The sequence below is a fragment of the Mytilus galloprovincialis genome, chromosome 5, assembly GCF_965363235.1.
Source record: "Mytilus galloprovincialis chromosome 5, xbMytGall1.hap1.1, whole genome shotgun sequence".
NCBI lineage: Eukaryota > Metazoa > Mollusca > Bivalvia > Mytilida > Mytilidae > Mytilus > Mytilus galloprovincialis.
Window position 1 is genome coordinate 95,936,064 of NC_134842.1, and position 26,981 is coordinate 95,963,044.

The following is a 26,981-nucleotide window of genomic DNA, read 5'->3' on the forward strand; positions in this document are numbered from 1 at the left end:
AGTCTAGTGTAAAACCATTCAAACGAGAATGTTCTCTCAGTCATGCTTATAAGAGTTGCAACTGGATGTTAAACAACAAATGTTTAATTCATTCATCAATCAAATAAGATTTTGCATGACGTGTAAAAACGAAAACAACACGATATAAATTTCATGCATCCGAAGTGCTTTTCTGGATTTACATTCATCAGTAGCGCTCAAAATCAAATATTTGAAAGCCATTGATGTATAATCTTAGGTCCGAGTACACAGTTATTTCGTAGTGCATTTCTTTTAGACAATAAATGAAAATTAAAAAAATCCCACCTGCGCTTTCTCAATAATATTTTTACAGTGTGTTGTACTACTTTTGGGACAAATTAAATCAAAATTATAGAAAACTTCATCAGCTCTAACTCAAAATATGGACAATTTTATGTTAAGGGGGTCTTGAAATCTTTTGACAGCTTCCGAAGTGCTAATTTTTGACCTTTTCCAGCTTGACCTAATCACTACTTTACATTAATATTTAATGACCCAAATTTTTTTACAGTGTCATTTCACCCCCCCCCCCCCCCCCCCCAACTTGCTATATGAGGCATAAAACATGGAGAAATAAATTTGGAAGGGGTATAACAAAAATTGGCAAGTAACACACTGTCCACACTAAGGACTATAACGAAAATCAAAGGACGATAACTGTGTACTCGGACCATAAGGACCAAAAACGTCGAAGAGCTATATACTATAAGACATGCACATGTCTTTTCTTTTCAAATATGATGCTTCATATTTGATTTTTTGAACAGATAGTTTGTGATGATGCAGACATATCAACAAAAGTCGACATACATTAATTTTATAATTTGTTTTATTAATCTATTGATGGTTCGTTGTGCTGCAAAGTTAAACAAATCTTCACATGGGACAACATCCCTAATGCGCCTCGAAATGAGGAACTCAAAAGTCACGTGTAAAGAAAAAACCTCTGTGTAGTGATATTGGACATGTTTCTATTTTCAACAAATGACTGAACTTAATTATTTGTGGTGATTAGGAAAGTAGAGGAACATAGAATAAATGTGTAAAAACTATGGAGCTATTGAATGTGTTCAAAGTATTAAATTTTCAAAGAACTTATTGTGTTAAAAAGGGGATATTTTACCACAAGGAGCCGCATCACAAAAGGATGTTCGGGGTTTGCTAATTTACGGAAAAAGTAATCTCACTTCGTACCCCGAAAATTTAACCACATATGTGAAAATGTCACAGCTTCGAAACGAGCTATCATACATATCCAAGTTTACGATATGGACTGAGCTACAGGAAAAAACGTTACCATTACCGCCTATGTAAAAACAATTAAAGATATTGAGCAACATACATTTCTATATATATAGTTTAAAACAAAAGAATTTGAAGTAAGCTCTTACAGTCACAATAAAAAGACCGAATTTGAGTTTCTTATATACTTGAATAAGGTTTAATATGTACCAAGTAAGCGTATATTGTTTTTTTTTATAACAAAATCCTTTATATTTCAAAAACTTTCATAAATGAACTGCTATTGAATAATTTGTATCCGTACACGAATCTACCGGCATTTCCCATACACTGTGACCTTATCTACAAGACCTCTCGTTAAAAGTTCAGCAACAGCACAGTGCAAGTGTGAGAGGAATCTCATGATGAAAAAGTAAAAAAAAAAATGCAATGGAAGATATTTTAATAATAGTAATAATTGATTCTCAAAGAACAAATTTTATACAACAAATCACATTACAACTGTTGATGAATAGCTTACTTGTATTTGACAAATGACATTGCTTCTAAAAAAAAAAATATCACGGCTTTATCAATTCATTTTTTGTCGGTGCTCTGTGTTTTTGTATATATATATCAAAAGTTTCGGTCCCGTAAATGTCTGCAAAAAAAAAAAAAAACTCGAAAGATTGCGATAATTCGTAATAAATATATTAACAAAAAAAAAAAACAAAAAAAAAAACAAAAAAAAAAAACGTGTATCATGTGTATGCAGGTCTTAGTTTAGAATGTATGCATCATTTTGTTCCATAATTTCCATAATATTAAAATTACGAGACCTTCGTTTCATATGACTTTAAGAAACTGGTTTTGTTCAGAAATGAAAAATAATGGTAATATAGAACATGTTGAAAAAAGCAAAGTAGGATTCAAGATTACCAAATTGAAGGTACATTGATTTTTACTCAATTTGTCTTAAATGCAGCTAGAGAATACTTATAACAAAACATAAATAAATAAAGACATAAATATTTCTTTCATAGCAACTACACCTCTTAGAAAAAAATGTACATTGTACATTTCTGTCGCTCCCTTTGGATTTTCTATGATGTCTAAATTTGATTATAATATCATTAAAACAAATCATTTAAAAGAATAAAAATATACAATTAAAAGAAATGTTGTCATAATTTCTTCTCTGTTCTGTTCTTTATTGACTAAACTGTCACAAGTTTGTCTGAAAGTAAAAGTGAATAAAATAGTAGACTACAGTGTACATGCATAAGTGTTCATGATAAAAAAAAAACAACTCAAGATCAATATAAATCAGATAAAGCCCTATCAATAAATTGTTTATTTTCTTAAAAGTTGCACTTTGTACATTCAGCTGTTCTTTGTATAAAAGTGAAACCTAACATCCACGTATTCTAACATCAATCCGAATTCCGATAGCAAAAAAATCTTATTCGCAAGACTCCGTTTACATACTACTAATATTTTATTGTAATTATATTGCAAAATATTGATCACACGATGCTAGTATGAGGGGGGGGGGGGGTGGGGGGGGGGGGGGGTGACACAAGGGTGCTAATTTTCCAAATCCTTCTTTTTTGGGAAATTTTTCTCACTTCTAAACTTTTGTTAGAACATTTTCCCACTTCCCACTTTTTTCCAATTCTCCCGAATCCCAGATTTTGGTTTTCCTTAATATCCTATTTGGAGTCTTCAAGGGCTGTCTCCTTGTCTTGTTTGTTCTTCAGTATGTACAAAACTTATGAATAAACACATATCTGCCTTACCTAGACTTTACTGGTTCAGACTCTTTACTACAACATCAAGAAACAATGTCATGTAAGGCTTTTGTGGAACAATAATAGGCAAAAGGTGACAAAGTACTCCTGGATGACTATGAAAATAAACAGCTTCAATGCTTTTAAAAGGCAACTCCCGTTTAGTTAACAGAACACAGAACTTAACTGAATGAAAACCAACAAAACACAAAACCCAAAGCAGGGAGTCTTCACATCAGACACAAAGTGTGATACAATTGATTAACAAAATTACTGGTGTACACGCATGAACAATAATGATTCCAATTGGTACGTCGATACTACTGTCTGTTGAAGTATGGAATTTAATCATACCACGTGACACCCCTCATTATTTTTCTCTAGAAGCCATGGAATAGGCCACACACCCCTGTTTTTCCGCCAAATGTTTTAAATTTCGAACCCTAGTTTCAGATTTATTACATGTAACATAGTGCAACTCGAAACCTTAATAATGCGCCTGTTTTTCCTCTACAAGACCTACATAGCAAATAAATCAAGAGTAAGTAAATTTTGGCTCAAAATGGTCTATATATTTGTCTCTATCATTAAAAGTTTCATTTCATTTCTGCTAATTTGTTTGTTAGTTCAATTAAATAAAGACAACAAACGTGCTATATTTTTCAGGGAAAGACTTCTTTTACGTTCTAAATTGAAGTGGTGGCATGTGGTCAATCTGTTGACATGTGTAGATTTACTGTGATACTGAATGTTACCATGAAAAGGGGTGTGGCTTGTTTAATAAGCAGAAGTGGTCAATCCCATTTCATGATAGAGATGTAAATTGCAATTTCTGGACGGAATTTCTACCTTTTAAATATTTGTTTTGAACGGCGGCCGTTGCTGTCTTTTAATTTTTCGGTTTTTAGATATATCGCCTTATTTTTCGCTTGTTATTGTTCGCTAGCTTCAGACTGGTTCATGACATTGCCTATCCAGGCACCCTGAGGCCATTGCTTATTATTTGTACGTTTTGTGGAGAAAACTTTGTCGTAGGGAAAATTTTACGTATTATGGTTGGGAGAGTTTATGATTTCCATACCCTAACTTTGGACCTCACATATGTCATATGTAGCAGTTTTGTAAATTTCCCCACCTGGGGCAACTGTAAGCCATTTTCTAACATATGTACCTAGCATAGACGAAAGCCTTGCCGTAGGGAATTTAAACGAATCAAAGTTGGGAGGGGTATGGTCTCCATATCCCAACTTTGGACCTCAGCTGGTGTTCATTAACTTTACCCACTTGGGTCTTTGGGTCCAGGCAACCTCAGGCAATTGCCTATCATTTATACTTATTGATCTTTATTGTGTACTAACGCTTTGCCGTAGGGATTTTTTCAGGTATTAAAGTTGGGAGAGGGCAGGCCGATCTTCGTTCCCCAACGTTGGACCTCAGTCGTAGAAGTGCCGTAAATTTACCCACCTGGGTCTTTGGATCCAGGCAACTGTAGGCCACTTTCTATCATTTGTAACTAGCGTAGACAAAATCTTTGCCGTAGAATTAAAATTTGAAGGGTTATTTTCTCCATATCCCAACTTTGGACCTCAGTTGTAGAATTTCCTTAACTTTACCCACATGGGCCTTTAGATCTAAGCAACCTCAGGCCATTGTCTATCATTTGTACTTATTGTGGATAAAAGCTTTGTCGTACGGGAATTTTTACATGATTTACAAATTAAAACCTTTGAACTTCAGTTGTAGAAGTTCAGTAACTGTATTCACCTGGGTCTTTGGGTCTAGGCAACCATAGGCCATTGTGTATCATTTGTTTTTAGTGTGGAGAAAAACTTTGCCGAATTGATGTTTTCCTCAAATTAAAGTGGGGTGGTGAGGGTTAGGGGACATCACCAATCAGACACATCATGACCATTCATTTTTTTAATTGTTTTGTGGCTTTTTCCCACATCCCAAATTAATGGTCATATCCCACTTCCTTCTTTTTTTCCTTCTTTTTCTTAGATCCCACTTTTTACCCCCTATATCCCACATCCCAAAAGTGTGTCACCCCCTCGACTAGTCTTAGAGTAAAGCGGATTTGATCCTCTGAGGAGGCTGTAACTAAACTTCACAACATATTTACCAAACGAGGTTGTAGGAAATAGAACATGGATAAGTTGTTTCCGCGTGCTAACAATAACAGTCGCAAGAACCTATTACAGTACAAATAGAAGACGCGAATCGAAATAGTTTAGTTGGTTTCACATACCATTTCGCCTTTAGAACTTCTCCCATTTAATCTCAGCCGATTCGCAGATTATTGTCAAAAGATCTTTTTCCGAACCTACGTTTACTTTACTACATTGGTTAGAGGTATAGGGGGAGGGTTGAGATCTCACAAACATGTTTAACCCCGCCGCATTTTTGCGCCTGTCCCAAGTCAGGAGCCTCTGGCCTTTGTTAGTCTTGTATTATTTTAATTTTAGTTTCTTGTGTACAATTTGGAAATTAGTATGGCGTTCATTATCACTGGACTAGTATATATTTGTTTAGGGGCCAGCTGAAGGACGCCTCCGGGTGCGGGAATTTCTCGCTATATTGAAGACCTGTTGGTGACCCTCTGCTGTTGTTTTTTATTTGGTCGGGTTGTTGTCTCTTTGACACATTCCCCATTTCCATTCTCAATTTTATTAGTTTTTCAGAGACTGAAAAGTCGGAAAATCTAATTTGTCTGAGCTGATGACTCCTCAAGTCGTGTGGTAACATACGATGTCTGACTTGCCAACACATACCAAATACTCAAACATTCACTTGCCACTCTAATGGATCCGTATACACTATATATTGCATTGTGACTTGCAAAACCCAGAATGTTGTATACCTTCTTTGGTTTCGGTGTGGCATGCAGTATGTTGGCGAGATAAAACAGCCATTCAACAAACGTATGTATGGTCATCGAAGAGAGTACACCTGCAAGCCAGATATCCTCGTAAGTCGTCATTTCAGATCCCCTGACCATGGACACTCACAAGCTGATCTCAAAAACATTACCATCACTATCATAGACCACAACGAGTATTGGTCAAGGGCGAACAGACTTTCTCGGGAAGGTTTTTGGATAAGAAAGTAAAGGACAGTTTACTCAGGGGTCATTAATGAAAAAAAACATAGAATGAGTCCCTATCATCACTTATTTCCTGTAACTCAGGCTTCTGTACAGGAATGTTTTAATGAATTTATTTCTCCTACCAAATATCAATATTGAAAAAAATTACCAACGTATTGATTCGTGATAATTTGTATATAGCTCAAAATTATTATTTCAGTTTGACTACCAGATGAAGGATATTAGTTATCCGAAATGTTTAACATTTGTTCATGATTGAATTTTTTTTGGGGGAAGCCAACTTTGCCAGGAAGTAGCATAGTATTTGTATTGATTTAAAAATTTTATACAGAAAATTTACAAAAATCGACAAACAATGAAAATTGAAGTCAGCAAAGAAGTGCTGAAATAAAATAAAAATCTGATGGAAAAAAAATATATACTCATATTTTCACTGTGTACTACAAGGGGTCTGTGACATTACAATAATAATGTTATTATACATGTTATAATGTCATTCACAGAAAGAAAAAAAAAGCAGTCAGCAGCGCAGTCGATATTTCGACATGCTGTCATAGTTTATATTTTTATCAATTCAACTTATATGGTGAATGTTTATAATACCGAATAATAATGTATGTAAAAATGTTTAAGTAATATCTAGATACTCACACTTTCTTTGCTTTTCTGAACAGGCTCCAATTGAACTTTGTAGTCTGTTTTTTGAAGCAACGTACAACATGTATGACTATTTTCCTCTAAAAGATGATTTCAACAATTTTGAATAATGTCGATTATTTCCTGAGTTTTGAATATATCCAATTTAAGATCTTTAACTGTTTGAATTTTTTTTTATACTTGATGATAACATTTAAATTTACATGTTTAAGCTGTCTTCAAGAAAAGAACCTAAGTTCAAATAGTTGGTCCGTTTAAAAAAAAAAACATGTCATGTTTTCGTGCATGTTTTTAAAATACTTTGCTTAACGACTATTTTGAATCTACCGATAATAATTTCTGATATAAACTGATTCACACAATGGTTATACTAGTTATCAAAGGTACCAGGCTTATAATTTCATACGCCAGACGCGCGTTTCGTCTACATAAGACTTATCAGTGACGCTCTGATCAAAATAGTTATCAAGCCAAACAAGTACAAAGTTGAAGAGCATTGAGAACCAAAATTTCCAAAAAGTTGTGCCAAAGGTAATCTATTCCTGGGATTAGAAAATCCTTAGTTTTTCGAAAAAATCATACTTTTAATTTGTAAACAGGAAATTTATAAAAAAAAATTATCATATAATTGATATTCATGTTTACACCGAAGTGTTGACTACTGGGCTGGTGATACCCTAGTGGACGAAATGTCCACCAGTTTTAATATAGTTGGTGCTAGCTTTTGTGCATTATTGTTTTATTGTCCAGATTGTCGGGTATCATTGTCTCATTTCTCGGGAAATGTTAACCGATTACACAATGAGGTCAGGATTCTTTCGAAACATCGATAGTTTTACATATGGTAAAGATGACACACGGAATACTGTTATTCAATTCACGTTTTTATCATACATAATAACATTGACGGTACCAATTTTCTTGCACCAGATGCCAATTCGACAATACATGTCTCTTCAGTGATGCTCGTGGCCAAAATATTTGAAATCCAAAGCTTATATAAAAGATGAAGAGCTATAATCCAAAAGGTCCAAAAAGTATAGCCAAATCCGTGAAAGGAATCAGAGCTTTGCATGAGGAAGATACATTCCTTAATTTATAATAATTTCTATCATTTTGTAACAGCAAAATTTTAATAACACAAAACATCCATATTTTCATGCCAGTACCGAAGTACTGGCTACTGGGCTGGTGATACCCTCGGTGACTAATAGTCCACCAGCAGAGGCATCGACCCAGTGGTAGTAATAAAATTGACGGTACCAATTGTCTTGCACCATATGCGTATTTCGACAATACATGTCTCTTCAGTGATGCTCATGTGACTTCTGAATGTATTTAAAAATCACGTGAACCAAAATATTTGTTTAGCTATTGAAAAGATTAACAGTTTATTATCTTGTGTCTTTCTTAAGCCGTTAACATAGTTAATGCATTTTTTCATTATCTATGCATACAATCAAATAGCAAATTGATGCGAACTTGCTCGTATTCATTTTTGTTTTTAGTTGATTTAACTTCGGTATTGTTTCTGGCATTTTTTTTATCGAACAAGATGCACGGGCATTGTCATTTTAAATTATTGAACATATGGGTATATACCTTTTATTATCAAATTATTGAATGCAATAAGCTTCACAGGAAAAGTTTTTTAATGAAGTTAAGATCGAAACTGTTAAAGTGATCACACCCAGACTTAGATTTTCGGAGTAACATCAATTATATTCACCATATAAAATAAATCAAAGTAAATGTTAACTACCTGATTCACTCTTCAATCTGTCCTTTGCCATCTGATTCAATAGCTTAACATACTGTGATAAGAAAATCTTGTTATTTTTTACGTAATTCAATTTAATGTTTTAATGCAGTGTATATATGCACGTCAGCGTATTGTATCTGATCTCATCATTTCAGGAGGAATGCAACAGATGCTAGAATTAAGTCCTTCTAAACGTTGAGACTGATGCTACCAAAGATTTTATATGAAACAAAATCACACAATGTTGAAAATACAAATCTTTAAAACTAATAAGATATAAAACAGTACTTAGTAGAGTATTTTTTTATCACATATTTCAACAGCATGTAAACTGGTTGTTATTGATGAAAGAAGAAAATGTGTTCTTGACAATTTCATGAATTTAAAAATTAGAAAAAAATGCGAGAACATATTTGACTCATAATGTTTCATAAATCTTTTCTTTTGGTATCCGGTATTTTTTTAAACTGACGATACAGATATGTAAAACTTAATATTTTTTATAATTTCAATGAGAAATATGTATGTAAACTGTTTAAATGAGAATGCTTTGATATATGCTCAGATTTAGAAAAAAAGAGATTTGATATGATTGCCAATGAAACAACCATAAATTACATGCCAAATGACGTCAATGCATTGAGCTATTGTACATCGTACAGCAGCAACATAAACAGTTACGTAAGCTGTTAAAGACCCCGAAATTACAAAATTCTATCGAAAGGAAATTAAAAAAACAATAGTCTGATTCACGTATGAAATAATAAACGAAAAGCAACTGTGATGGACAGCCAATGAGACTTTTCTCTTGAATTAAGACATGCAAACCCACATGTGAATTTGTGGAACTTAAAATATTTACGAGCATTCGAACGAAACCAAGAAGACGACAAAACCAAGTAAGGCAAATATAAATATATATATATATAAATGTCTAAGAATATAATTTAAACACGCTAATTAATACATTAAAAACTTCTATTATACTTTAAATAGAAATACGCAATATTTCGCGAAACAAATTAGCTTCATCAGGCGTGTGCATCTCTCAAGGTGAAATTGGATGCATGGCAAACAAATATTTTTGTAGCTTAGTCTATACAAGATTTGAGGAAAAGTGTAACATATTTATTGATGTTGCATAAAATATGTGTGTAGCTACAACTACATAAAGTTGGAATAAAAGTTTAAGACATTTATATTTTTTTATTAATTATATGAATTTCTATAAATCGATTTGTATGATTTCAAGATAATTATTGTTTTGATTTGCTTTTAAATCTTTTTCGTCTCTGTCATTGAGTCCATCAGGTTCAAGAGTTCGTAACTGGTGCATCCAAAATCTCTCTCCTTTGTCGTCCTTGTGTATCCCAATTTTGATTTTTCTCAATGATTTGAAATGTGACGTTTTCAAAATCACATCCTGCTCGTAAAAGGTGTCTTGTTATTGGGCAGTTTCTTTTTTTTGTGTAAAATGACCGATGATTATTTACTTGGATGTTAAAAGGTGTTTCTGTTTCACCAACATATTGTAATTTAATATCCATTACTAACGAAGAAAAGCTAATACGATATTGAAAGAATAGAAAGTCAAAATTACAAAAACAAGCAACAAAAGAATTTCACCAGAGATGGTCTTAAATAACAATTTTCAAATTTTGCCTGATATAAATAATATTGTTATTAAACAAGCAGACAAAGGAAGTGCAGTTGTAGTGATAAACAAAACCGACTACATTGAAGAAGGGAATTGTCAGCTTTCAAATACAAAATTTTACAAACATTTAGAAAGTGATCCTACAAAAGAAATAAGTAAACAAATTAATGAGGTCCTTTCAGATATGAACAGCAAAACACACATAGATGACGACACGTACGACTATCTACGCCCTGATGAAACCTGCACAACCGGTCGATTTTACTTGCTCCCATAAAGAAAGGATTCCGGGAAGACCTATAGTATCTGCAAATGGCCATCCAACCGAAAAAATATCTGAATTCATGGATTACCATCTTACACAACATGTTAAAACAATGCCATCTTACATTCAAGATACAACAGATTATTTGAAGAAAATGGATTCATTAAATCCCTTACTAAACAACACAATTTTGGTATCGATGGATGTGTCTTCTTTCTACACAAATATTCCAAAAAATGAAGGAATAGTCGCTTGTGAACAAGTATAGAACAATCGTAAATCCCAAACAGGCTGTCTGGTTCAGTTGCTGTGACTAGTGCTGGAAAGCAACAATTTTTTATTCAACGACCAGCACTACTTGTAGGTTGACGGTACCAGTAAAGGAACCAAAATGACACCTTTTTTTGCCAACATTTTCATAAGGGGTCTCGAAGAACGCATCCTTTCGAATGTACCATACAAACTCTTGTCTTGGCTCCGTTATATTGATGACATCGACATCAAATATAACGAAACTGCAGAACGTCTGCAAGAATTTCTCGTTTTCTGTAACAACTTTCATCAATCGATAAAGTTCACATCTGAAATTTCAAATGAGAAAATTGCGTTTCTCGACACCACCATAACTTTAGAAAACGGAGTCATGACAACCGACCTTCACACCAAAAAAACTGATCAACACCAATTTCTCTCTCGGAAGAGTTGTCAATCGAAACACTGCTCCCGGAGCATTCCGTACAGCCAACCCATCAGGTTAAAACGAATTTGTTCATCGGAATCAAAATTAAACCATCGTTTGGGGCAACTTAGACAGAAACTTAAATCAAGAAGTTATAGGAACAAAAATATTTCAGAATCTTTCGGTAAAGCAAAAAATAAAAAAGACCGAACAAACCTTCTTGAATACAAAGAAAAGACGGCCCCAGACAAATAAGATACCGTTTGTTGTTAGCTTTCATCCTGTCCTTACAAATCTTTCATCAATTGTTCACAAACACTGGCGTCTTATTGAAAATGATCCTTCCTTAAAAGAGATTTTTTCATCACCCCCCGTTATGGCTTACCGCAGACCCAAAACCTCAAAGATTTGTCTTTGTTCTATTATTTATATTACTTTTACTGTTGAATGGTTTTATGTGATATCCGTTTGACGTGGCTCGGTACTTGTTCATCTCGTCAATGTGTTTGTATTGTCTTTCAATTTTTGGTGTCGTGCTTTGTATATGCGACTTTTTGTATTTCTTTGGTTCTTATAAAGTGACTCTGTACTTTAAAAGATCTCGTCAGTATGATATTGTTCTAGTTTATGTCGTTATGATATATTTCAATTATGAATTAATAAATACGCTGAACCATAAACGTCAAAATCATTCTATCGCGTAGTGGAATTCACTATTTGTGGATTCTTACTAATTCTATAATTATATAACTTTTGGACTATTTTCAATCTCGGTCTATTTCTGTAATTTATTCTTGCATACTTTTGATTTTTTTTAACCCTATATGCTTACATTGCCAATGTAAATTTTAAAATTGTTTTATACACATTGAACGACAAATTTATGTGACGTTTAAAATTTTCTGACATTAGACACTCAAATCAATAAATGTGTTTGTAGACAGATGTTTTTATTTTCTGTTAAATTGTTCCTTTTAAAATGGTTATACGATGATGACTGATAGTGGGGATTCGTATAAATACTACATATACTTTTTGGACTATTTTCAATCTCGGTCTATTTCTGATATTTATTCTTACATACTTTTGATTTTTTAACCCTATATGCTAAAATTGCCTATGTAAATTTCAAAATTGTTTGCATGCACATTGAACGACAAATTTATGTGAAGTATAAAAATTTCTGACGTCAGATACACAAATCAATGAATGTGTTTGTAGGTGGATTTTTTTTTGTGTTCTGTTGGATTATTCCTTTTAAAATTGTTATACGATGATGACTGATGTACCCATATTTTGACTATTTTATTTATTGTGTCTGTTTAGTTAACGCATCAATGTAAATATAACGGAATGTGATGAGACTGTCATCAAAGTGAGAGGGTTAGCGATATTTAAACCAGGTTTAATCCACCATTTTCTACATTTGAAAATGCCTGTACCAAGTCAGGAATATGATAGTTCTTGTCCATTCGTTTTTGATGCGTTTTGTTATTTGATTTTGCCATGTGATTATGGACTTTCCACATTGATTTTCCTCTAAGTTCAGTATTTTTGTGATTTAACTTTTTTTCTAGTAACATCCAAAGTATCTAAACAGGAGATATCAACAATCGGAGGTTATAAACCATGCGGAAGGGGCAATTTTTGTGAGGGCCTCAAGGTAGATTATCGAAAGCTAATTGAGTCACCCTCTTTAAATAAAGTCATTACTTACTTACTTACTTACTAATTGTAAGTGCTGCAAAGTCGCCAACATCGAAACCAAATTCGTCAGCACAGTCACAAAGAAAAAATACAACATATTTATAACATCAAATTGCAAAACGCAAAATTGCATTTATGTTCTAACGAGTGGAACTTGACAATTAAAATAGGTTGGTGAAACAGAAACACCATTTAACATCCGAGTAAATAATCATCGGTCATTTTACACAAAAGAAAGAAACTGCCCAATTACAAGACAACTTTTACGAGCAGGCATGGAGATCTTATATATATATAAATATAAACAAGTTAAACGAATACAACAAAACGGACTGTTGTTTTCTTTAGGCTATTTAGGAAATATAATTATAATGTAAAAACAATTCCAGGAATTATCAGTATTGTCTTGAGGATAAATGTTCATAAATTACTGAAATAAAACTGTCCTATGATATATATTCAAAAAGTTCACACAACAATCATCATGCGTACCAAGTGTTGAGTAGATGTGGACTATGGTTGTCCTGGTTTCAAAACTTTTATCCAAAATCGTACCTGATAATAAATCGATTTCACACTATCACAATTAAATGTTCCGTGAAGTAAAAGATGGCTTAAAGCCTCATTCTGAATTTATTTCATGATGATGATCGCGTAAGAATGAATTTTTGTATATTTCAAGTTAATGTGACCGCAAAATCTAATTTACACAAACATACATTTACCTGTAAATTAACAGACCAATGAACGGATACACAGACAAACTGACGCTTTAATCGAAAACTATACCAGAAATTGCTGTAAGCGGAAAACAACATTGAAAACAATCTATACGTCTGCAATTTGATGTACCGATATGCTAATTATTAGCTTAGCACTATTAGACTAATATATACTTACATATCCTTTTCCCGTTGTTATAAGCATACAATTTATCAAATTAGCTGGAATCATGACAACATGGAAAGACACATCATAAATATCACTTGTGCCTACAAATACAGTAAAGTTCGAAATTTTGGAAATATGTAACTCATTACTTTACGCAAAGCTGCTAATGTTACAGAATATTCATTATTATATATTTTTTTCATACTTACAATCAATACATAACAAACAATCTGTTGTATCTATAGCTTGGATAAAATAACTGAAAAAGTCCCATGTATCTTTACAAATGTTCGACAAGACACTCAAGTAATTGATATTATGCATAATGTCTTTTGGATTGTGAGGACATGACTATAACAATAGTCAAGACTGCACATTCATTTTCATGACCATGTCTATATGAAAACAAGATTTCATCATATATATGTATATATATATATATATATATAAACGAGTCTAAATTGAAAACTACGTTCAAACCTATGATTGCGTTGGATAAAACCGCAATTTTCATACGTGTACATGTAAAACAAATTTCGTTGTAGAAGAGTCTAAAAACAGCACAAACAACATTTTCCAAAAGACCAAAAAGTGAAAAAGTATATTTAAACAAAACGCATTTGACTAACAGGTCGAACAACTGATGTTCTTTAACCCTGCTGACTGCCATTGACGATTGCCAAAAAAAATTGATCACAAGATGTAACAAAATGAATCTTTATATAAATTTAATACTAAACAGATTTTTTTTTAACTTGTGGCCACGATGTTCTACCACAAACATACGGTGTCAATATTTATTCAGTACACCAGATCCGGATTTCGACAATAACTGTCTCTTCAGTGATGTTAGGGATCGAAACGGTATTAGGAAGGCCATATAAAAAGTACCCTCATTTTTAGAAAAAGTACCCTCATTTTTAGATAGACTCTTGAATTTAAAGAGTCAATGTAGGATGAACGGATCATATAAACCGGAGGGAAAATATGATACAAGCCCAAACGAAAAAATATAAACGAGTCTAAATTGAAAACTACGTTCAAACCTATATGAAATAGTGTAAAATTCGAAGCAATGTTGATGTTTATTCTCTGGTGAAAAACTCCTTACTATGACTGTGTATCCTTTCCTTGATATTAGTCTTAAATTTGATAAATCACAGTGCGTTGTTGTTCATCCTAAAAACAGCAATTTATTGATTCATTTTGAACTTTTGTATTTAATATTTCTACTTTGACAACATCCTAGTTCCTTGCCACTTCATACACGATGACCACCAAAACAAAGATATTATCAAACGTAAAGATAGTTTATTGAGTTTTATTATTTAACATAGTTGTAAATCTTCAATGATATAGGATTAGGTACTATTTTAAAGTGGAATAGTATTTGTCGTTTTCTCTATGTAGACATTCAATACATCAATAAGATGTATGGACATGATTTTTATTATTATTATTATTTATATTATAATTACCAGTAAAGTAAACAATGTTATGGTAATAATATCGCACTATAACTTGTACATTGCTCAGATACCGTTGATTTTTTTTATACAAAATTTGTAAAAAATAAAAATAAAAATAACAAATTATATAATTTCATACGTCCGAAGCGCTTATCCTGATGTACCTTGACCAGGACGTCTCATAGCCGAATATATTTACTACCCTAGATACTAAAACCAATAGCGAATTTTTACCTAAGTTTTGTTTTGCCCATTATTGTATGGCATACATGTATTACGAGGGTCAATTCAAAACTATATCAAAGTTTAGATCTTTTAATTTGCACTTACAGTGCACTAAAATTTGAAAGAACATCATATTGTTGGTAAATGTTACGCAAATTATTCGTGCAATATTTGTTTCGCGTAATACCAAGAAGGGGAGCTTTTTACCTATTGCGCATTGGAAAGTTTTGGTTAACATGATGTTGGTTAGTAATTAATGATGAAACACATAGTTTACCATTCTCACCTGAACTTTAATATTAAATTGTAGGCTTGTCGGATTTGTAGTTGTGACGATTATGTCATGGGGGGGGGGGGGTCATTTTGTGTAAGAATATAGCTTTATAACAGTGAACTAGAATTTGACGGCAATCAATGTTTACATGAAAACTAAAAACAAATAGGCTTGTAATTGTAATTCCAAAGACAAATATGACGGAAACATCATACATGAACATTTGTTTGTTAGAATGGATAATAAGTATTCGGTAAAACAATTAATTGATGAGTGATAATTTTGAAAACGCATCACATGGTTTTGAGTATGTGCATATATAACTGTAAGTCAAATTTTTTAACAGTACTGAATTTACAGTATGAAAATATCTAAAAAAATAAATAAAAATTCTTAACAAGACTGAACATTTTTAGGTTCAGACTTTACATATGATGATTCGATTATATTGACCGTTTATAAATACACGAATTAACCAAACTAGCAACAATATTTTTTCTGTCAGCGAACAATTGCTCCAAATGTTTATAAAACAAGTTGTCCCAAATATCGGACTAACATATTTCCAATTAGATATAAAATTGCAGACTCTTTGTTGTCAGTCTACCTAATGCATAAGTTTTATAGTCTCAGGACGAAAAGAGCTCAAGATATTCATGATATTGTATAAATATTGTTGATTCTTTAGTTCTGTATGTTTCCCTCTAGATTCTTTGAGTATGTTGGTATTTAAGTCCCTGTCCTTTTAAAAAATAAAACAAGAAAGAAGAAAAACAAAAAGCCGTAAAATTTTAAATATTGTGACAATTTTCTCGGTAGTGTTATCTCCGACAGCAATTACTATGAATCATTAAGATTGAATGAACTATTCAAACAACGGTCATGACAAAATGAAAAATATTTCTATGATAGAATATAAAGCTGTTCTGCATGAGGTAAATTTTTGATGTTTTGGTTCGATAACTACAGAAAGGTGAACGACTTTTAAAGCCTTAACAGTTTATTTCCAATCTTAAAAGAATATTTCAATATAACATAAAAAAGATGAAAGAATGCCATTACACGAAGTTAAAACTAATTATCAAATACTGCAAAATACTATAAAATTTCAATTCAAGTCATCACGATATAGCAAAAATATAAAACGTAGAATGAGGGCATATTTTACAATAAGACTGTTTATAGCAGGGTCAATGTTACTTACGATAATAAAGCACTGTTACCTTTTACCTTAATTTTGATTTTTTCTTGATACTGCACAATCCCAATCCGAGTCATACACGATCAAGCAAAATAAAACGTAGATTAAGGGCATGTGACATTGACAAAGGTCAATCGCTAGTTATGTGTGCTTGTAAGGAGTAGTTTCAATACGATTTAGAGTGAAAAAGGGTAAAATCCAAACTTTTTGTAATGGATTGCAATCAGACTTTTACCAAAGTTAGCGTGACTTACTTTAAATTTTGAAATAAAAAAATTGTTATTTGGAATAGAATGTTTTGTTTTTTATACATGTTGTTATAAATCGGTTCTTTGTGTCTATTTCTTATTACTCGTGTTCAATTTCTAAATTTGTGCTTTTTTATACATTTTTAGATATTTATTGTAATTTTGATTTTTGAGATAACATGATAAGTTTTAAACATTTTTTTGCTTGTACAGCCCGATTGTCTGTTTTATTTTACCATTCTCATGTCTATAATTTTGTTGATTATCAGTTCATTAATTTATTTGTAAGATATTTGAGTGCAGATAAATATAAACATTTTCTGTTTCATCTTTTTCCCAATAAGTGATATCTTCTCATAAGTTAAATTTAAAACCTGGGCATTCATGTTTTATTGTAAATACTTGTATTTGTTGAATTATAATATGTTGTAAAGCGCTAAGAGGAATTTGCATTGTCATGCAAGTAAATTTTACTCAAATCAATTCCAAGTGAATTTAAATTCACATGAATGTCACATGAAATGCACATGAGTATCACCTCAATCGAGTTTATACGTGAAATGTACGTCAATTAAATCATTTCATGTGAGTTTCATACGAATCTCAAATGAAATGCACGTGAATTTCAAGTGAAAATTTCATGAAACATCTAAACTTTCATATCTAATCAATACTATGAAGAATATCATTTTTTTGTAAAGTGCACGTGAGATTCATGCAAATCTCACTCACGTCACTGCAAACTACTCAGAGTATGAAAAGACAATTTTTGTGTAAGGTCGAGTGCAGATTTCACTTGACAAGTCTCGACATAATATCGACAGTACTTTACTTTACTTAACTGTACTCGACTTTAGTCTCGACTTCCTTCAAAAATCTGATTCAGTACTTGTTATAGTCTGAAATGGTCTCGACAAATGCACGACCAATCTCGACAAATTTTCGACCAGCCTCGACAAATGCTCTAATCTCGTAATTTGACACCAAAATGAACCGAACTACAAAATAAGTAAAATCTGTGCACAATGGTGTTTTTAGACTCTGAGCAGTTTGTAGTGTGTGAAATTCACATGAAACTTTTCAAGTGGGTTGCATGTATCAGCTTGTTTGAGGTGAATCTCACGTGCAATTACAAATGTATTCATGTTATTTTTTGTTGTAAACCAACTGGTAATGACTAAATAAATGTGATAAACATACGTATAAAAATCCATATGTTAGTGCTGAAGACTACTGCTGCCATCAGAAAAATAAAAGTAATAGTGAAGCAACCTACAAATACAAAATTGAATATGTACTTTGTGTTTCAGACATTATCCGAAAACTAAATCAGAAATATTCTTTAACGCATATAAGCATGGATTGATAAGCTTATTTGACTAATCAATTTTATGACCATAACATATAATTCATCATTACTCCCACAAGTTATTGCATTTACATATTGTAAAGAACACTAATTGATCATCTAAAATTCTTTTTAGAGCCATGCGGGAAGTCTTTCAAGGTTCTGTGCATGCTAGGTATTTTAAGTATTTACGTATGCTTAGGTATCTCAAGCTTGCTTTGTGCCGATATTTTAAATTTCGACTTGACTTTTACATGAAGCAGTTGGACAAATGTACAAAATTCTATTCTGGTAAAAATAATGATACATCTTTGGGCATGATAACGAATGAAAATGTTTCTAATTATCAAAACAGAATTTATGATTGTGCATTTATGCTAAATGTTCGAGTGTAAATAACATATACAGTACAAAATAAAACATAAAACCAATATCTGACACCCTTATACCGTATCAAGGTCTCAAATGCGTTATTTGGTAGATTTTCATCATTTCTGGATTTTCGAATTCACAGGCAAGTGGGTTGATAATATCTTCATTTTGATTGAAAAATAGGTATTACCAGTTGTCTCAATTGTATTTTTTTTTGGGATATATCTTTTTTAGAAAGTAAGATACGTAGAGAATATTGTAATGTTTTTATGTCTATTTTTGTATAAATTCCTATTTAGTTTCAACATCAAACCCATCAAATCATCACTTATATCCATTAAGGTCAAGTAACAGTAAATGAACGCCGTCTAGCGGATTCCGCGAAATATTGCTACGTTTTGTACGAATTACGTCCCTTTGACCAGATTTTGCAATGTTAAAATTGCACCCGGCGACTTTTCGTTGGGACAATGTCAACAGTAAATTTGACGGAAAGTATGTTACTTCTAGGAGAATGAACTTGTTTTTCTAATATTAAAAATTAAAAATGAATATGAAAACAGTCCTGAAGACGATCTTCAAAATGAAAATCAGTACGTAGGGTGGTAGAGTTTGTATATCTGCCGACCAGTTAAAACAAGTGTGAAAACTGTTGCTCACTATTGTGATGAGAAAAAACAGTGTGGTCTCGAAAGTATTCTATATGTAGCATGTCAAAACTGTTCTTTTAAAAACCCTATATTCACTTGGAAAAGACATTGTGTAGCAGAAAATAAGCAGAAGCTAGGGGTGCAAGTTTAGGAGATTAATACTAAAGTTAAAACTTAGTATTGTACAGTAAGATTCTCCCATATTTTGAAAATTATTACACCAGTCGGAACAAGTAAAAATATTTTCAAATTAGAGAGAAGGAAATGAACCACATAAACTAATACTGGTCATAAATTCGCCGCTGCTGTCAGTCAGTCATAGATGGCTTTAAACTATAATACACTTACATTAATTAACCTTGTTCACGGTTGAAACAATAGTTTAATATTCATACACAGTTTCTAGACTATAACAAATTAAAAATAAGCAAAAATGATGTTTCACGTACATCTGTTTTTATGTCATATGTCTCAACCTCCTGGCGAATGTCAAAATTGAATAAAAAAGTTTGCAAAATTATAAAGAATAACAACGGAAAATAAAATAATTATCTAATATAATAGTGTAGACCATGTACAGAATTTTACAAAATCGTTAATTGAAGATTTTACAGAATAAGCGTTATATCTAAAGATAAAGAACATTTAGGTCTTCACTTCATATGGACCCTTAAAAATCGTTGGATTATCTCGTTGTTGCTGGTCAGTAATGAATAAAAAATCACTGGTCAATTAAAGGTTGTTGTAAGTCATGCAATATATTCTTATGTTCCTGTTCCCCTTATAACTTCCAATTTTATTAAAGTTTACATTCATCAAAGCCTTAGTTTAATTTAGTTTCCTGTCATTACTACCCCCCCCCCCCTTTATTTGTCGCATGTTGTGTATCATGTACTGATTCTATATATACTTCGAGCATACATATGTACACTTCTGAAACAATAAACATTTAGTAAACTTTTTAAAACGTTTATGTAAACTTGTATACAATAAATTTTATACAGAACAAATAAGATATTAACAAAGATGTCAGTTTGTCTGCGTGTTTTACTTCTTAACTTGAAGATGTATAAAAAACCACACGACACTCTTTCAAGAATTTGTAGAATCATTGATATAATGTTTGTTTATATATGCGATGTTAAGCAGCAGTATATGGACAGAACACGTTCTGTTGTGATATAGTACCAAAACACAAGCTTTTACATGTTCCGCTGCTAAAAAAACCGTTTTTTTTTCAAAAGTGGCCAAATCATATATCGGAATGCAGTTAAAGTGTAAACAGATGACTTACAAGATAGTCTAAGAGATTTATGAATTGGTTACCAAAAAATGACAAAGTTCAACTTTCTCTCATTAGAGCAAATAATAATAAAGATCAAAACCCTGACCACATGCAGACAGCAAAGTATGTTCAAGGATTCAAACTAGATGTTTTGCGGAAAAACTATAAACTATAAAAGGAAACGGACGGAAGGACGGGCGGTCAGACGGAATGACGGACGGACAGATGTACAGGGGTAGTTGAGGGGGCATAAAAAATATAGCTTCAATTACATCTTTTATTGCGTCAACTTGTATACAATAACCCTGATGATTTCTATTTTTAAGATTTTACCATTTTTGCGTTCATGTACTTACAACATATTTTTGTCGGAATTAGTAATTGTTTTAGATATGTATATTGATAATGAACATACTTGTATCACATTTTTACAAGGTATAATTTCTTTTTAAAATGTTCCATAAAAGAGGGTCTGATTGGGGTTTACGGAATACAGAATAATGGACAAAAATTGCAGAATAAAATGCAAAAAAGAAAAAAAAAGAAAAGGTGTATAATGAGGTGCTTAAATATAAAGAATAAAGAATATTGGTAATACTAAATAAAAATTTATGATAATTATCCAGACTCTTATGATAAAAAGAATCTATCAATACGAAACACATAATCATCGTGGATAATCAACACGAAGAACGTTGGAAATTATTAGCATGATAACTTGACGTTATATAATAAAAATTACGACGTCACGAATTTTTATGTTTTTTTTTTGTCAAAATGTTGGGTTTGAGTCGCTTCTACAGGGAAAACGAAGTCGGTGACCATATTTTTTTTAATATCATCTAATTCGTAAGACAAAGAGGAAAAAATATTAATTTTGAAAAAAATTCTATGGAGCGGTTCTCGTGATTTATACTAGAAATCGAAAATTGTAGAAGAAAAATATAGATTCACCCTATATATTCAATGTAATTTAGTATCCTCTCAGACCATTTTAAAAAAGGATTTTTCATGAAAACGAAGTCGGTGACATATACTTTTTTTTACATTTTCTGATGTATATTTTCAATATCTAATTGAGTTCTAAGTTTTAAAAAAATCTATGGGCTAGTTTATTTACTGATCCTTGACCTTAAGTAGAATGCATTATTAATAACTATTGTCTTTCTAATGTTGATTAAATTGCATTGATTTCAAAGATCGTTTATCCTTAATAGCAAGCACTATAGCACAACCGATTTATAACTTTAATTCATGATATTAAGACGCAATACGTATTGCAACATAAAAAGAAGCAAAGATGTGTTTATTATTAGGGTAATTAAAACCAGAGCCAATTTAGTCAAGGTTGACACAAACTACAAACGTACGTACATAGCTTCCACATCTTCGTTATTTTGAGTTCTGCTACAGTCAATACTGTTACTATAAAAACCTATAAAAATACAAAAAAAAAGCTTTTTATTAATAAAGAAATAACAGACGAACAATTCTAATATGACGTCCTTATTACGCCTTGTATACAAAGCCGTGTTCTAGCTAATTAGCACAAAATATGTTTGACGCACTTACTGTTTATATTCTTGTTATTTTCATTTTAATCCTTATGAAGTATATATTTTTAACTACTTTCATTACATATTGTTTATCAAACAACATATTTTTAAACTCCTATTATTTTTGATTATTTTTAATCATGTTTAATATAAGGATTCGATGTATATATATACTTCATGGGGAGATAACGGGAACAACCGAACATTTCTAAGGTATTTTCGTACGCTTCGATCTATAAAATTACTGTAATGTCCTGTGAAAATTGAAATAATTCCTTCATGTCATGCTCTATGCTTATTTTAAATTGAGTAGACATTATACATGACCATCTTTTACACGTCGCTTACGCTCAATGTAAAATTTCGACAAATGTTATGCCTACCTATGTTAAAATGAGCATCGAGCATGACATGAAGGAACTATGTCTTAAGTATTGAGATAAGACACATTTTTTTATCTTATCTTTTCGTCATAGTTAACCTCAAACTCCAAACGTAGTTTACAATATTTTTACTTATATGGTAAACACCTTTTTTTTTGTATAAGAGATAATCAAAATTGTTATCAAAACATCTAAGTGACTAACACTTGAATGACGAATCAATTTATCTTTTTAATTTTTGGTGTTTTAACACCACTTTTAAGCACCGATTATAAGCTCTTTATCCAGAGATTAAGAGTCACGAATAAACACATGTTTATATGTCAACTTTCAAACTATTTTAAAGCACAAACATTTTTTTTTTATATATATTTATAAATAAATCCTATCTGTAAATGTCCTTATAAATCGTCTCTTAATGTAAAGAAGACATATTATACAATCACAACAACAATAATACTAGACAAACTAGCCGGATTCATCCGTGAACTGTTTGGATTGTCAAAACGGGAGCAAGTAAAAACTCAAAGAAATCAATAAACATGTCGATTTGTAACATACATGTACTAATTAATAGAACAAAATTATACAATTAGCACAGACAGAATAAAATCTAAATCATAAGATTCAATATAAATGTGAACTCGTGTCCTAGAAGTTTGATCATCTTAGTAGTTTTATGTTATTCTAATACGAATAATTGAAATTGCAAAAACAATAGACTCACAGCTATTAAGCAGATATCCAGAATTCCAAAGAAAATCTTGCTGAAAATTTCACAAACATAGTCATACTGAAATGGTTTTCCTTGTATACCTACAAAACATGCATATGGTTTAATACTAGTCATCTTGGGGTCCTCTTTTGCTTACTGTTTGGTATGAGGCAAGTTTCCGTGTTGTAGACCATACTTTGTCCTGTAATTGTTTACGTTTCAGGATTTGGTTTGATAATTGTCTCACATGCACTCATACAACTTCTCCTTATTTATAGATCTATTTAACGTGTTCAGTCAATGTAATAAAGAAAGTGTAAACTATTCTAATCGTAACGATACACTTTATGATAACATAACGCGAAGGTAACCTAGAGTAGAAATGTTAGATTTTTGTTCTCACCAGTGATAGTCCTAAATTATATATAAATTGAAGACTGGACATCTCGTATTCTAAGAATGTGGATGTCGTTAAGTTAAAAATCGCACATGATGTGGAGTTTTGATGTAAAAAGTATATTCAACAAATAATAGAAAACCGTCAAAAATATTATAGAAAAATGCAATGTTTTGAATTGTGTTTTTAATAAAAGTTTAAATGACATTGACTTGAGAAATCCCTTGCTTTCACTTCATAATCAGTTGTCAAGAAAGACAATACTACAACATTACTTTTCAAAAACCTAATTATCACTGTATTATACTTTATTAAGTAACACAGGAAGATAAATCTGACCTAAACATGATGTTTACATGTTTGTGCTTAACAATGATTTGTTGAGTTGTCTACATAAAATGCGTCTTATATAGTTATGTGCAATTAGGGATCTGACGCCATAATGGAAATCGTATCTATGAAATTTTTAACATAAAAGGGACAAATATTTCATTTTGAGATGTTTTCATCTTTTTTTAAATACTTTGAAGGACAAAGTTATTTTACTTAAATCTTGGTCTTTTTCTGTAACTATTTCTTACCTAACTTTTGATTTTTTTTCAACCCTGTATACCACTATTCTCCATGTGAAAGGATAATTTTTAAAAGACTTTGAACGACAAAAATATTTTATATTTATATTAAATTCTGGTGCCAAACACGCAACACTTATCAATGAATGTGCATGGTTGTTAAATTTGACAAATGCTTTTTGTGCTTACTATTAAATATTTGTTTGTTTCTAATTGAGATTGTGGCAATGTGATGACTGCGTTTTGACAATTTTGCCTATTATGTCTGTTTTGTTCACGCATCTTTCATTGTCGTTATAAATATAACAAAGTGTGATGCGACTGTCATAGAAGTGTGAGGTTTAGCGCTATAAAACCAGGTGGTTCAATCCACCATTTTCTACATTTGCAAATGCCTGTAGCAAGTCCGGAATATGAATGTTGTCGTTTGATGCGTTTTATCATTTGATTTTGTCATTTGATTAGGGACTTTCCGTTCTAAAATTTCCTCGGAGTTCAGTAATTTTGTGATTTTACTTTTTACAACATCATTTTGACGCTCCTTATCGTGGGCGGCATATGAATTCTAGAATATTTTGTTTAAGCTTTCAAGCTTCTTGGTTGGTAGAATTCCAATGGACAGGACGATGTGCAATTTTCAAGTATCCATTCAGAAGATACAAACAAAAGGTACACATGCACTGTGGAACTTGTGTCAATTCCAAAATGAGTACACATGATCGATGCATCGACATGATATACATACCCCATCATGCATGGATAACCCGCATCGCTAATCCAACTTCGGTCACATGTCACACTTGAGAAAAAGACATATGTATATTTATAGAACAGACAACGATGCTTGTATACTAATATCATGATCTGAGACTATAAAAACATGCATGTCGCTAGTTAACTGCGATATGTAAATCAGACCGACCAACCAAATGGTGATGGTAACCGTACAACTTAATTTGCAGTATGGACTCCAGTCACTCTTTCTCATTCCTCAGTTTGTGTACTCTTTGTGAACTATGCACATTTCCAAAGGTAAGATAAATATGTAGGTTATAACAAACAAAGTACATCGACATAACAAACATCTCGCGCTAAGTATGCATCACCGCTAATCAGATGTTCAAAATCGGATGACACAAGTTCCACAGTGCATGTGTACCTTTTGTTTGTATCTTCTGAATGGATACTTGAAAAATGCACATTGTCCTGTCCATTGGAATTCTACTAACCAAGAAGCTTGAAAGCTTAAACACGATTTCATAGAAAACCACAAAAATCACAAACATTCTTATATTGGCTACATCTATAATACTAAAATTACGAGGTCCAATTTGTTAGCCGTCATCACGTAAAAACGACGAATCACAGAATTCAACTTTATATATAACTAATATAGTACAAAGGTGTAGATTAAAAATTACACCACTCCAGGCCCTTTTGTTTTCCACGTAATTAATATTGCCAATAATTAAGAAGTTCCGGGTCGAGTCCGCTACCGATACCAATAGTATATTCACCTGTTACCTATAACCTTATCTGTACGTTCCGCATCTGACAGGCGCACCACCAAACGTTGTATTCAGGATTAATATGCTATATACACGGGTCATAACCACAGGGTTGACACTACTAAATTGTCAAATTGTTACCTATTGTAGTATTTTAATCAGTAAGACTTTCTAAGATAACAATACGAATACTAAAAATCTGGACTAAAAATAAGGCGTATAGGTACAGTTTTCAATTTGTTAGTGGGCATAACGTAAAACAGCGAAGCAAAGAATTCAACTTTATTTATAACTTATATAGGACAATGCTGTTGATTAAAAAATACTTCATTCCAGGACCTTTTGTTTTCCAAATAGTTAATATTATTGTTTCAGTTCGACGGGTTCAAACAGAAAGACTTGAAAGCAGAGAAAAACTGTGTATCTTATAATCGGCATGACTTTATCAGATGACAATACTAATACTAAAATAAGGCTTGCACATAGTTATATACTTTAATTCAGTCACGGACCCGTGATATCACGGGTGTGTTCTAGTATGATTTATAATTGTTGCAATTTTAGATAGAAAATTGTTGCAGCTGATGTCCTATCAAATCACTGACTGTAAAAATTTTAGACAATGTTTTAACAGTTAAATATAGTTAATAAAATGATTAAGAAATAACCTCTGACATTCGTGATAACTTCCATAAATCCTATTGTTCCGAAATATCCAATCAACCCAAATGACAAATTTTCGAGAAATGTTTCTTTCTGATGCAAACGATCTGAAATTATAAATGTTATAAAAGCGTTCTTACATCCCACAGAGCTTGAATTGATCCCGCACCCTCAATATAACACGAAAGGTGTTGTAAAAGCATATATGAGAAACATTAAAAATCAGTTTAAAAGTTCATAAATAGCACTTAATCATACATACACGTTCTAATTGTTTTTAATCATTTATATGACAGAGAACAAAATCATTGTGCAATGTGACAATAAAATTTCTCAAGCGCCACTGATATGTTTTACCA

General features: G+C 32.0%; 2 protein-coding genes across 2 annotated transcripts in view; one reads left to right on the plus strand and one right to left on the minus strand.

Annotated features, from left to right (window-relative positions):
• The window catches only part of LOC143076802 (uncharacterized), a 493,545-nt gene that overhangs the window by 65,657 nt on the left and 400,907 nt on the right, over positions 1 to 26,981 (plus strand). The gene's annotated exons all lie outside the window — the stretch shown is intronic.
• On the minus strand, positions 1,967 to 26,725 carry LOC143074861 (uncharacterized). The gene is made up of 8 exons (XM_076250092.1): positions 26,628 to 26,725; positions 23,495 to 23,583; positions 22,203 to 22,263; positions 18,374 to 18,445; positions 13,766 to 13,857; positions 8,558 to 8,609; positions 6,790 to 6,875; positions 1,967 to 2,479 (listed from the first exon to the last, which is right to left on the minus strand). The coding sequence occupies exons 1-8, from the start codon at positions 26,650 to 26,652 to the stop codon at positions 2,468 to 2,470; spliced, it is 489 nt and encodes a 162-aa protein (XP_076106207.1). The 5' UTR covers positions 26,653 to 26,725; the 3' UTR covers positions 1,967 to 2,467.

Bases quoted from the DNA above. Each gene is read 5' to 3' on its own strand.
- LOC143074861 (XM_076250092.1), bottom strand. From the start codon at position 26,652: ATGGAAGTTATCACGAATGTCAGAG. The intron at 23,584-26,627 runs GTTATTTCTTAA...CATGTTTTGTAG, and splicing joins AGTTATCACGAATGTCAGAG to GTATACAAGGAAAACCATTT. The intron at 22,264-23,494 runs GTGAGTCTATTG...GTATTTTTATAG, and splicing joins TGGATATCTGCTTAATAGCT to GTTTTTATAGTAACAGTATT.